Source organism: Rhinichthys klamathensis, unplaced genomic scaffold (assembly GCF_029890125.1).
Source record: "Rhinichthys klamathensis goyatoka isolate OS25496 unplaced genomic scaffold, OSU_Roscu_1.1 h1tg000121l_1, whole genome shotgun sequence".
Taxonomy (NCBI): Eukaryota; Metazoa; Chordata; class Actinopteri; order Cypriniformes; family Leuciscidae; genus Rhinichthys; species Rhinichthys klamathensis.
In genome coordinates this window covers 168,533-181,508 of record NW_026606658.1, presented here as the reverse complement: position 1 = coordinate 181,508, position 12,976 = coordinate 168,533, and the positions used below count along the sequence as shown (strand labels likewise).

Genomic DNA, 12,976 nt, shown 5'->3' with positions numbered 1-12,976 from the left:
GGCTTATTCCACGATCTAGATAGCTCACTATGAAGATCGGGGAAAAAGGGAAGGCCTCGTGGTGGAGATGATGTAGTTGAAGAAAGGAAGCGCTCGTCTAATTTACTTTTGGGACGAGCGCCCCTTTTCTCAGCTGGCCATTCAATATTTAATTTTTCTACAGCCCTAGACATCACCTCCACACGCTCCTCATATGCTGGGGAAACAGGTGGCGAATCTCTTTCCCCAGTGTGTGTGCTTTCACTCTACATACTCATTACATCAACCTCCTCAGAGGAAGAGCACTAAAGTAATGGAGGACTCTCTCCCCGGGCGGAAGAAGCCGCAGAGCGGGCTTCCGACACCGGGGGGAGAGCACTGGATCCTCTGGGTAAGGAAGGAGAAAAGGCCCTCGGACCCGTCTCCAACCCCTCCGAAAGATCCTTTTGCGATCCCCAGGAATGCATTCTCCGTGCTGCCTCGGCAACAGCGGGTCCTGCACCCTGAGGATCGCGAACCTGACCACTCTCGTCAAAGAGTGACAGGCGAGAGCGGAGCATGCGAAGCGGAAGCATCTCACAATGCTGGCACTCAGCCCCCTCGAAGGCTGAGACCGCATGCTCTACTCCCAAACAAACGACACAAAGCTCGTGTGTGTCCCCACCCGTTAAATAACGCGGGCAGGGAGAAGCACACTGTTTGTACATTTGTTTCGCCATAACTCTTTCCAAATATATGCAACAGACAACAATAAATAGACAGAGACAGTATAACACAGATCGCTTGCTGAGGCACAGAAGCTAATGCCGGTTTGCACCGGATGTGCTTTTATCCCTTCCTGGTCATGACGTCACCCGCCCGTGACGCTCATTCTTTCCATTGGACTAGTTGACATAGATGCTTCGACGCATTCACGCTGGGGGCGTTCCCAAAGCGTCGTTAAAGCATTCCAAGTTCCCTCGAAAGGGAACTGATGACACAACAATCAGAATCTCAGGGTAATATAATTAGGGCCACATGTGCTTTAGAAAATGCATCCTAACACTGGAGAGAGAGCTGAAAGCATCATATTGTTTTTTCATCTCGGTTTTTATTAACATACAGTAGAATTACAGTATACAGTAACAGTACTTTTAATTTCACTACAGTACACTGTAGCACATGTTGTACACCCTCAAACTCACAATTGTAACATTTATTTGTAGCCATTTTTTACATGTGGCACTTTTGCAAAACTGAGAAATGACAGCGGGGAGGTAGAAAAGTCTTGTCAGAAGACCAAGAAGCTGCGATAGTATTGTATAATGATTTTGTAATTAAATCTGGCCAAAGGTGCAGAGGATGCTAAAAAAAAATTACTGTAGGAATTGACCTACTGTATTGTGTTGCATACCATGTTCATATTCAATTCTTAGGTATTTAAAGTTTACTTTATTTGTTCTGTAAGATAGCCTACCTTTACAGTAATGTAATAAAAAATATTTTTTACTAAGGCTCATTGTGGTATTTTACTGTCTTTCATTTACTGTAATAGACATTGAGCTGCAAAAAAATATTACGTTTTTGTTACAGTTTTATAATAAATGAATCTCCCTAGTGTTCACTGAGCAGGAAAGTTGTCTGTGTATTTGTTCGGTTTTGTGTGTCATCTGAGGCCAATGTTTGATTCACGACAAAAGAGAATATGTTTTTGACTGAAATTGGTTTTTACAAGCTTTGTACAAGTTGGTGTGTAGTTCAGGGATTGTGCTTATAGTTGTGAGAAAATGGTGAATTGTTTCATGAATTGTGTCTCAGCAACCGAGAAAACTGTAATAAACATTGTATTAAAAGTAAAATCAGTGGCGCATAGAGGCCTGCATGATGGACCGTTAAGAATAAACTAAATAAATTAGCACTCAAAATAAACTGCATTGTAGGCTATTGTTTATTTTTTAAAAATCTGTTAAATTTAAAGGTCACATTAAGCATCTTGCATAAGAACGAAACTAACCAAATTACTAAAATTAAATAATTATTTAAATCAGGTTGTGGGGTTACTCATGAAGATGCAGACGTGAGCTGATTAGGATCTGACCCTCGACCTGTGACTCAAGTGCGCGCGCACGTACAGTAGGCTATCATCACGTATCACCCTATTTTTTACAGTCTATGGTATCACCCCAAAAATGAGGAGGGGAAAATGGGCATCAAGTCAATTTTCAGCGTTTACTGGCAGGAGTTCAATCTGACACGCAATTAGGCTGTATCTTGGGTGTGCCCGTCTCAACTACAAACGCTTAAAAAGAGGACCAACATTTAGGTGGGTAAGTCATTTGACCACTTCTATTCATTCCAGACATCGATTCAAAATGAGTCTCTCTGCTAAGGACAAAGCCGCTGTGAAGACCCTCTGGGCAAAGATTTCCCCAAAGGCTGAGGATATCGGCAATGAGGCGTTGTCCAGGTAAGACAAATTCAATTTCGTTAAAAAAATAATTGTGCAGATCTATGGTAAGGGTCTGATTAAACTGGAACTTACATACTCGGTTTGCAGAATGCTGTTGGTCTACCCTCAGACCAAGACCTACTTCTCTCACTGGAGCGACCTGACCCCCGGCTCTGCCCCAGTGAGGAAGCATGGAAAGAAGGTCCTCGGTGGACTCGGTTTGGCTGTTGAAAAGATCGACGACCTTTTCGGTGGCCTGCTCACTCTCAGCGAGCTGCATGCCTTCCAGCTGAGAGTCGATCCTGCTAACTTCAAGGTAAAAATACTGTTGTGTCTGACGCTTACCTATTAATAATTGAGGCGTACTTTTAGTTGTCATTATTGTTAGGCTAATCATTCATTATCAATCTTAATTTAACAGATCCTGGCCCACAACATTCTCGTGGTGTTGTCCATGCTCTTTCCTGATGACTTCACACCTGAAGCCCACCTGGCCATGGACAAGTTCCTCGCAAGAGTGGCCCTGGCTTTATCTGATAAATATCGTTAACCTGTTTCATATTTGTTAAGCAGTTTGAATGTTGTTTTGTCGATTTGGTCAACAACATGTCAATTAAAACAAATCTGGATACACTTCTGGTGCATTTCTTCCCTTAGCCTACACGTGACAAAACAAAATCTAAATTTGTTTGCAGTAGCCTATACGAATATAGTAATTATCATGGATCATAATGAATTCTGTTAGATTTTTTAATTAAATTAAATTGTTTCAGATCATTATACTCGGATTAGACTAAATCATACAGCGGACAGGGCGGAATTAACTGAATAAGTTAAGCCTGTTGCTGAATAAATATAGCCTACATTTATGTAGATATTTCAATCTTCACATTTTGGCACACCATGCAATGTTCAAAATATACCGCAATTGATTATGTTTCTTTTAGCTTATAAAATATTTAAGACCTTTACATTAGGCTATAGCCTACCGGTATATTATATGATATAAAAATGATTAATGTATATAGGCTATACGCGGGTATTGTTCAAAATTCATAACTTTGACGAAAGGTTTTGATCCAATTTATATATAAATATAAATAACCTAGGCCTACATTAAAATATAGAGCACAAAAAAAAATAGAAGACCAAAACCCGTCAAATAATTAAATGAAATCAACTGCTCGAGACGCGCGAGCAGCTTTGAGTCACGTGAGAAATTCTTGGATAGGGCATTTACGGTCATTCCAAGCTGATATCTTGATTGTCTGAAAAGAAAAAAAACAACAACAACGCTCATCAAAGAGCCGCATGCAGAATAAACACCACGCGCAGACGGACACTACAAACTATTCGGCTACTAAAAAGATGTCTCGAAAAATTACATTGAAAATAGTCAACTATCACAGAACTTTAGTATTATTGAAATTTACACTTTAAAAATTCTGGGTTAAAAACGACCATGGTTGGATCATTTGGCAACCCAGTGCTGGGTAAATATTGGACAGAAAACATGGACTTTTATACATTAATTATACACAATAACCCATGTTTTTTTTTTTTTTTTTTTTTATAAATAGTGTCACACAACTTGATATTGAAGGTTATTCATTTTAAATAATAATATAGGCTACTCTAAAATCTGTTATAACTATAGCTATAAGGAAAGTTCATATAAAATAATTTTTATTCAATTCTTTGACAATCATAAAACATTTAGAAAAGGAAGTGGCAGGAGCAGCCTTGGCAGAGACTACTTTATGTTACACTGACCCAACATATTGTCAGGAAAAATGACCCAAAAGCTGAGTTACACATAACTAGCCAGCACTTGGGTAAAAAAACATAAAAAAATCACCAAATAAAATGGCCCAACAGGCTGAACCCAGCATTTTTTAAGCATATACTCATTGTGACAACTTGTAAAAACTAGGTCTCCCATATTTCTTTTATTAAAAAACAAGAATAAAACATACATAATTCAGTTCGAAATAATAATAATTATAATTATAATAATAATATAGCAATTATTCGTTATTCATCTTCTTATTATAATTATTCCTATAATCGATTTTGATGGTATGGTGTCTACCAGAAAGAAAATAATAATAATAAAAAAGCATTTAGACATTTGATTGATGGTTTACACATAAACTTGTTTTGAAGCTATAGGAAATGCTCCAACAGTATTAATGTTGACATGTGCAATACTTTTAAACACACACACTGATAATATAAAATATGGAATACATTTTATTTCGAGTAAATTCTAAACTACAGTCTGAGATAACATTTTATGTGAAACATTATCAACAGACAATTTACTGACATCTGCTGGAAAAAAGAAAAAGGGTTGGTCATTTGTGATAAAAGGCAAGCACAGTATAGCCACAGTTTTAAATTAAATTGCAATATATGCAGTTAAATTAGACATGAAATATTTAGAGTGTTTAGAAGTAATACTGGCATCATGAATTGAGAGGCTTTGCATGCTGATGTGCTCCAATATCATTTCATTATAACTCGTGTCTTCTCATCTCCAAGCAGAAGCCTGTAAAAAATAATAAAGTTACAGTCTGCTGTAAATAATAATTTCTTGTCATGGAAGACCTCAACAAGGAAATATGGTATATTTAATATCAAGGCAAACCAACCTCACGAGAGCAGCAGCCACCAGACCTCCCCCTATCGGACCCACCCAATAAACCCAATGATAAGACCAGTGGTTAGCTATCAATGCAGGTCCAAAAGCTCTTGCAGGGTTCAGACAGGTGCCAGAAACGTCTCCTCTATTAAATAAAACAACATCAATTATTCAGACAGATACAAACTCTATTATAGCATTAGCAAAGCCTAAATGTTATGTAGTCTACATAACATTTGTAAAAATAAAAATGCCATTCTCATCAGGGCCAGATTTACGCAATGATTTACGGGGGGGGGGGGGGGGGGGGGGGGGGGGGGGGTGTTAAATCAAGAATTTATCATTACTATTAATAAATAAATAAATAAAATGTATAAATCATTATTTATACCCCCAATAAATCATTGGTCGCCGTCGGTCTGTGGGTTTTGCAAATATTTAACCGATGAAAAGTATTAAAAAGAGCTTCAAGTTCAGACTAAACCTCGTATCTCCATTGGATCCTCAAACTTTCAGTCAAACCTCATTACTCCTCCCCACCTCTATCATCTTATTGCACGCAGTTTGGACGTCTCTGCTTGTTTGCAATGCAACAAAGAACTGATTATTTGAAAAAATACAGTGCTTTTTCTTCACTCAAGAAACATAGCCTATTTAAAAGCCAATGTTTTATGTGTTTGAAGAGCGGAGAAGAGTGTCTTAGTTTATAACATTTGTCGTCGACTCGAGTCATAGCCAATACTGTCTTAAATAGCCTCTCATAGCACTTCATCTTTTATAACACGAAATTTTGGACAAATGACAAAAAACTGAGCACCATATATAGCTACAATAAACTTTATAAGTGTATAAGTTGAAAACCTAATGCGATATAACCTACTACAGCCTCAGGTTCGGCAGTTTAATGACGGGCAAAATACGTAGTCCTCAGACATTAGCTGGTCAAAAACTTGTTAACTTCAATTGAGCTTGATTTTGGTATAGATCCGGTAGTTCAAGACTCACCCTGCCAGAATATTGACGATAACAGTGCAGCCCGCCATGAAGGGCACCAGGGGGCTTTTGCTCTTTCCATTGACTGCCCCCATCAGGACTACCATGGTTAATAGACATGTCATAGCCATTTCAGCAAACACAACCTTCCCCAGCTGCTCATCAGACTTCAGAACAGCAAAGGCCGCTCCGGTAGCATTCATGTAGTTCTCGTGTGATGTCATAACCTTGAAAATACATTCTCTGTTGAGCACATTTTTCGTGTAACCAACAATATTATTTTCTGTTGTTGTATTAGGTGTATTCTTTTTCACACCTTTGACATTGCAGCTCCCAGCACACCTCCGATAATCTGACTGATAAGGTAGGGAACAACCATCGTCAGCTGAAGTCCACCACACAACCAGATAGCGATGGTGAACGGAGGGTTGAAATGTGATCCGCTGCATGGAGAGAAAAACAAAATCATTCAGGTGAGATATAAACTCATTTGCTTTCAGAAAGGGATTCAGACAGATCCCCTTCAGCACTCAAAATAATTGAACAAATCAAAACAAGTGCATAAAAATATGTATATTAAAAAAAATGTAACACTTTATTTTATTTGTCCTTACATACTTGTAGGCTACGTAGTAACAGCAGGGGCTATATAATGCATAATTACTTGCAAATAACCCTGAACCCTAATCCTATCCCAATAAGTATACAGTATGCTGTTATACTTTAATGAATAATTATACTGTAACAAGGACACCTTAAAATAAATTATTCTTACCTGATTTCTGCCATACATGCCACCAGTACAGCCACTGCCAAACCATGTGCGAGTGCTGGCTGTAGTCTTCCTGCTGCCTCCACATTTTCAATGACGGACACACAGCCAATGAAGACAAAAAACGTTGTGCCCACCAGCTCGGCCACACATGGCTGGATTATTCTTTCATACTTGCTCTGAGGTTTGGGTGAGGATTCATTCTTCTTCAGCAATGTTTTGTCCAGCTCTTTGAGCTCTAGCTTCTCTACTTCCACTGACATTGTGCACCCTCAAGTGCAATGAGTAACTTTGTGACTGCGTGGCAGAGGGAAGCACTATGATAAAAGAGCCAACTTGACTTGTTCCACCATAAATCACTCTTATATCCCTGAAAGCTTGATACATTATCATAGGATTATTATGAAGGACGCAGCAGCCACATACTGTAAAACCAAGTTTTAGGAGACAATGAAAAGATCTGCAAAAGTTTCAACAATAACTGTGAGGTATGAGCACAGACATTTTCAGTCTAGAGTTATATCAATGGATGTTTTTTCCCTTATCAGATGTAAGTGGCTTCACATTTGGACAGTTTGTTTTCCACTATTATATCTGTGTTATTGATTTGCGTGTCAAGTGTGTGTGATAACTCCCTGACCTTGGCTGTAAATGCTATCAACCCAAATGGCATAATAAAACAGCACATGGATGCTTCAAGGTGAACTTTGAGCATGTTATATGGTGAAATGTAATATGTTGTTTTATTTATTATTATTTAGCTATTAATAGCCTAATTATATCAAAATATTTGAGTAAATGTTTTATTTTATTTCTAAATTAAAAAGAATATGTATATAAGATTAAGGTTTAGATAAATACCTTAACCAAGTGTAGAGTTCTGTTCCTTCCACATATTTAAAATATTTTAAAATATTTTCCTTATTTAAAATATTTCCATATTTTGATGGTGATTAAAAACCTCTTTTGGCCACTGTGTGTGTGTATATATACTATATATATATATATATATATATATATATATATATATACACACACACTCCTGGGCAAAAAATAAAATACAAATTTGGGCTAAACAAAATGGCTTTTAATTGTCTTAACCACAAATTATGTTAGTCAGGAAATTGGTAAAATGTAAGCAAATGCACTACTTAAAAAGCCATTGCTGTCTCAGAAAAAAAGCGAAGACAGAATGAAGTTTTTGGCAGAATATAGGAAGTTGTGTGGAGTGATGCATCACAAGGAAACACGAAACACACGGGGATGATCTAGATCGGTGTCTTCAAAAATCTGCTGAGAAATATATAATAAATGCATTTCTACCACAGTGGAGCATGGAGGAAGAAGAGACAACCGAGAAGCAGCTTGAGAGCGAGTCCACCAGGCTCATGTTTTGGCCTGGTCAGAGTCCAGATTTGAATATTTGGTCACACATTAAACTCAAATGAACAAGGAGACATTTTTCAGCTACTCATGAACTGTTTGAAGCCATTACACTGAGTGGGACAATAGTGAGTCTTCTTCCTGTAAAAAGCCATCTGCAAGTTGGGGAAGGATATTCTGTGTGCTAAGTTACTTTATCTCTAGAGCATTTGTGCAATTTCCTTACCAGTGATTTTTGATTAAAATGGTTAAGACCATTAAAAGACCACTAAATATTTTGCCTTTTTTGACTTGACACAATTTTTATTAAATTTTTTGGCCCAGGAGTGTTTGTGTCAGTGTGTGTGTGTGTTTATATATATATATATATAGGGGGGCTACATATTTACATATTGTAAAGTGAATAAATACATTAAGGCAATATCTAAGAAAAGACTTTATGCTTATTAACATAAAACATCAGAATACATAATGGCAGGCTATAAAACTAAAACAACAAATACATTTGTCAAAGCATCAGAATACAGAAAAGTTTAGAAAACTGCACTAATATAAATGATTTGACAATATCATACAATGCTTTACAAGTAACCTTGAATTTAAAAAGCTTGCAAAATAAGATCCTCAGAGGTCCTTCATCTCCATCATTTGAAAATAACACGAATCTTCTTGTCTCCCATTATCAACCTAGAATGAATCAAGCAATTGATCAGAATACTCATACTCGCATTTAAAAGATGAAAAGTTGTATGCTATAAACACATAAAACCTGTATCAAATATTAACTCGTTTCAATATGAATGGCTTTAAAATGAAATAAGTCGTCATATATTGTTTAAGCTGATACACTTAATGACTTTATACTCCTCCTAAATGAAGAAAATCATTCATTGTGTAAGGAAAAAGTGAGTTGCAAGAATACCTCACAAGGCTGACAGTGACTAAAGCACCAGTCAAAGGTCCCACCCAATATATCCAGTGGTACGTCCAGTGACCGGACACTATCGCTGGCCCAAAGGCCCGTGCTGGATTCATACATGCTCCTGATATTCCACCCCTGTTTGACATGCAAGACAAAATCAGTTAAATCAGAGTTTCTCAAAACTGAAAAATGACCCCAAATACAGCATATCAGCACATGTTAGTGTTAGGAATTAATATTTCCTTTTGCCATTATTATTCTAAGGCTCCTGGTGTCTTTGTTTCCTGTAAAATATCCTGTGATTTCCTGTTTGTTTGGTTGCCATGTTCTTCAAAGGCACCTCACTCTCCACTTTGAAACAAGTGTAGTGAAACAAACATATGATGACAGTTAGGGGAGATCAGGGAGTAACGGAATAAGATAAAACAGAATCAGTTTCAGGGGTTGGCGGGTTAAAATCACTATCATACATTAACACCACCCTGAGGGCAATCAAAAAATTAATATAACATGTAAACATTATAAACAAACTTTTGATGTTCATTTCCTCTCGTTCAGTTTAATACATTTGTCTATTATTTAAACCAACTGAACTTAATGGTAAATAAATTAATTATTTGGTACACCTGTAGGTTTCTATAGATATTGATAGAAATAGTTTCTATATAACTTGTTTGCAATTTCCGATATTTATTACCAAATGTAATAAAATATTTTTACATAAGTGATTTATCTTAGATAACAACCACTATGTTCAAAGTGTGTGCACGCACATGTGTGTGCATGTGTGTGCGTGAGAAAGAGAAAGAGAAAGAGAGAGAGAGAGAGAGAGAGAGAGAGAGAGAGAGAGAGAGAGAGAGAGAGAGAGAGAGAGAGAGAGAGAGAGAGAGAGAGAGAGAGATTAGCAATTTGTGAACAAATTGTGAAGAGCAGGATGGAATACAAGGGAGAAGAAACAGTTAATGACAGTGTAACATCAGATTGATCAGAGATGCATCAGTAGAAGGGAGACAGATGGCATCAAATACAACATTTAGTATGCCATGTGATACTGTAACACATTATCATGGTAGAGACTGCCACATTACTGTAATACTCAATACATGTACTCACAGTATAGATTCAGTCATATGGCAAAGTGAGAACATTTACTATATTGCCATCAAACTCTGTTCTAGCACAAAACCTAATGGCCATTTCATAACTTCATCACACATTTTGATAACACACTTGATAGATACTATTACAAACATTATGTATTCAATTACATAAGTTAGGTAATGTAAGTGTATTTTCTAATGTGGCATCTGTAGCCTGTATTACTGTAATTATTTTAGCAACAAGGGTGATTTGAAACATGTATCTTGTATTGTTTGCTATTGAATGAACTTGTTAAAAGTACTAAATTGAAAGAAGATCATACTGTTGTGTTTCAGTGGTTAAACCAAACGTTCTCATTACATATCACAATGATCTTGTGCTTTGAAACAATGATTATGTAGAATGAAAGCATGAGATCAGGTTTTGAAAGAATGACTAGCTGAGACACTAAGAGTTTTGAAAATGTGCACCTTGTGAAAATAGTACCAAAGCGAATAAAAAAAAAAGTAATCTACACAGTTCAGGTATAAGTAGAATTCTAAACTACTTTCATTTGTATCAGATATATATAGGAATATTATATGAAAGAGACTTGAGGTATAGATGTAGATATAAATGTTTAAACAATTGTAAATAAATATTTATGGCCTCAAAACATTAGACTAGATTTGTTTTCTTCTTTTAAACTTTAGTGTGGCAAAGTATTCTGTACAGTAGGCTGTATAATTTGTTTGTGCCTTTGTGTGAAATATTAGTTTCCTACCCAGCCAAAATATTTGCAGTCACGGTGAGTCCAATGCAGAAGGGAGCGAGATGACTTCGGGTCCTTCCGTTTACGGCACCCATGCTGACAACTATAGTCAAAAAAAGCGTCATTATCATCTCTGCCATAGTCGCAGAGCCAACGCCGTGATAGGACTGAACGGCATCAAACGCTGCTCCAGTTGCATTTCCAAATGCCTCATCCGTAGTGACAGCCTAAAGACAAAGAAATGGTTTATATGCATTTTATATTGCATTGTCAAAAGTGTAAAAGACTGTATACTTCCAGCAGTTTGAGCAATAAGGCACAAACAAAGTTACAAATATTGATAGAGAAGCTTGCACACATACTTTGGCAAGGCCGGCAGCAATCACTCCACCTAACATCTGTGAGAGCACGTATGGCACCAGGAGCATCAGTTCCATTCCTCCGATGAGGTACACACACACAGACACGGCCGGATTGAAGTGACCACCGCTGGGAAACAAGATGACATCATAAAATCAAGCATGAAAGAATTCCTACAAGAACGAACTCGGTTAAAGAAAAAAAGAAATTATTAAATTATTAAATGATCATTTATTCACATATTTTCGTTTTATTTTTAAAATAATACAAATAAAATATATTATTTTGCATAGTAATGCATGCATAATGTACAATTTAATTTATTTTTCAATACTGACTAAAATCTAAATAAGCAGTAGATATTCTAGTTTTTAAATATTGTAAATATAACAAGAATTTAATATAAATACGATCAACATAGTTTTATAATATAATGTATTCTTTTTTATTTGTTTTCTCTGTTTAAAAGTCTAGCCATTTCATAACTCAAGAACACAGAACATAAGGCAGTTACCTGATTTCTCCAAAAATGGCAATTGCTATGGCCAGTGCTAGTCCATGTGCCAGAGCGGGCTGGATGCTCCCGCTGATGCCCACGTTCCCCATGACCGACACACAGCCCACGAACATGAAGAGAGTGGAGCCGAGGATCTCTGCCAGGCACGGCTGGATGTAGTGCTCAAAGAAGGACTTCTTCTGCGTGTTCTGATGGTTGTCCCCTCCATCGCCTGTGGCTACTGTAAAGAGATCTGCTTTGGACTCCGCTGAGGTCATTTTGTCTGTCCGAAGCTTCAGGTGTTCTGTGCACACACACTCTGCAGCTTTCTACTGATAAAGGTGGACAGAGGATGGGGTGGAGTGGTGGTAAGGCGGGCCAACAGTCTCCTTTGTCATCACTCTTGGTGGCTTGGGAAAAACACTTTACAATTACAGCAGTGGAGAGCATTGTTTGGGGGGGGGGGGGGGGGTGACGGGTTCAGGATATAGCTTATCATCCACCAGACTGCTATTACACAACTGAGGACAATAAAAAGAGCACGAACTCTCATGTCACTCAAGGTCTTCTCGACTGTCTTATGCAACTGAATTGATTAGAGTTAATGCAGTTTCCCAAACTTTATCAATCTAATGGCATTTTATAGATCGCTGTGCATTTCAGCATGGCCTGCAGCATTTTTGTTTTTTTAAATGTGCATTTCATCTGCTCTCATTCTCATGCATCAAATCAGGGTTCTTCATGCGGCAGTAAATAACAGCACAAGGTCGCTTTGGGTTAATGTTTCTCTTGAGGGACTCACTGACAAAAATGAATACAGAGAAAGACTGCAGGATGCCTGGCGTTGACGGGTAAAGAGGAAACATTTCCTTTTTTTGTGTCTTTTAATCGCCTTTTGTTTTCTAAAACTACTTCCTGGTGATTATTTGTGACGTTTGAAAAACATTCACAACCATTCAAAAGTTTGGGGTCTGTTTGCTTTTCAAAGAAGTCTCTATGCTCACCAAGGCCTGCATTTATTTAATCTAAGATACAGTACAAATAGTTGTGAAGTATTATTACCATTAAAATAACTGTTATCTATTTTAATATATATGGTTTTAATAAATATGATTTGCATGGTGTTCAAGAAAAATTTCCTATTATT

The 12,976-nt window shown here is 37.2% G+C and overlaps 3 protein-coding genes across 3 annotated transcripts; 1 reads left to right on the top strand and 2 right to left on the bottom strand.

Annotated features, from left to right (window-relative positions):
• The first annotated feature begins 2,274 nt into the window (after positions 1-2,274).
• Positions 2,275-3,040, top strand: hbae5 (hemoglobin, alpha embryonic 5). The gene is made up of 3 exons (XM_056255352.1): positions 2,275-2,425; positions 2,516-2,723; positions 2,829-3,040. Exons 1-3 carry the CDS (start codon positions 2,331-2,333, stop codon positions 2,955-2,957), a joined length of 432 nt encoding a protein of 143 aa, XP_056111327.1. The 5' UTR covers positions 2,275-2,330; the 3' UTR covers positions 2,958-3,040.
• Positions 3,041-4,831: 1,791 nt separating this feature from the next.
• aqp8a.2 (aquaporin 8a, tandem duplicate 2) lies at positions 4,832-7,163 on the bottom strand. The gene is made up of 5 exons (XM_056255351.1): positions 6,820-7,163; positions 6,361-6,487; positions 6,057-6,271; positions 5,062-5,196; positions 4,832-4,958 (listed from the first exon to the last, which is right to left on the bottom strand). Exons 1-5 carry the CDS (start codon positions 7,077-7,079, stop codon positions 4,916-4,918), a joined length of 780 nt encoding a protein of 259 aa, XP_056111326.1. The 5' UTR covers positions 7,080-7,163; the 3' UTR covers positions 4,832-4,915.
• Positions 7,164-8,622: 1,459 nt separating this feature from the next.
• Positions 8,623-12,254, bottom strand: aqp8a.1 (aquaporin 8a, tandem duplicate 1). Its single transcript, XM_056255398.1, has 5 exons — positions 11,848-12,254; positions 11,336-11,462; positions 10,986-11,200; positions 9,122-9,256; positions 8,623-8,886 (listed from the first exon to the last, which is right to left on the bottom strand). The coding sequence occupies exons 1-5, from the start codon at positions 12,105-12,107 to the stop codon at positions 8,844-8,846; spliced, it is 780 nt and encodes a 259-aa protein (XP_056111373.1). The 5' UTR covers positions 12,108-12,254; the 3' UTR covers positions 8,623-8,843.
• Positions 12,255-12,976: the final 722 nt, after the last annotated feature.

Excerpts from the sequence above, each read along its gene's own strand:
- aqp8a.2 (XM_056255351.1), bottom strand. The coding sequence starts at position 7,079 with ATGTCAGTGGAAGTAGAGAAGCTAGAGCTCAAAGAGCTGGACAAAACA. Across the intron at positions 6,272-6,360 it reads TGGGAGCTGCAATGTCAAAG|GTTATGACATCACACGAGAA; the intron begins GTGTGAAAAAGA and ends TGTATTTTCAAG. Across the intron at positions 5,197-6,056 it reads ATCGTCAATATTCTGGCAGG|AGGAGACGTTTCTGGCACCT; the intron begins GTGAGTCTTGAA and ends TTTATTTAATAG.
- hbae5 (XM_056255352.1), top strand. The coding sequence starts at position 2,331 with ATGAGTCTCTCTGCTAAGGACAAAGCCGCTGTGAAGACCCTCTGGGCA. Across the intron at positions 2,426-2,515 it reads GGCAATGAGGCGTTGTCCAG|AATGCTGTTGGTCTACCCTC; the intron begins GTAAGACAAATT and ends CTCGGTTTGCAG. Across the intron at positions 2,724-2,828 it reads TCGATCCTGCTAACTTCAAG|ATCCTGGCCCACAACATTCT; the intron begins GTAAAAATACTG and ends TTAATTTAACAG.
- aqp8a.1 (XM_056255398.1), bottom strand. The coding sequence starts at position 12,107 with ATGACCTCAGCGGAGTCCAAAGCAGATCTCTTTACAGTAGCCACAGGC. Across the intron at positions 9,257-10,985 it reads ACTGCAAATATTTTGGCTGG|GGGTGGAATATCAGGAGCAT; the intron begins GTAGGAAACTAA and ends CATGTCAAACAG. Across the intron at positions 8,887-9,121 it reads GTCACTGTCAGCCTTGTGAG|GTTGATAATGGGAGACAAGA; the intron begins GTATTCTTGCAA and ends GATTCATTCTAG.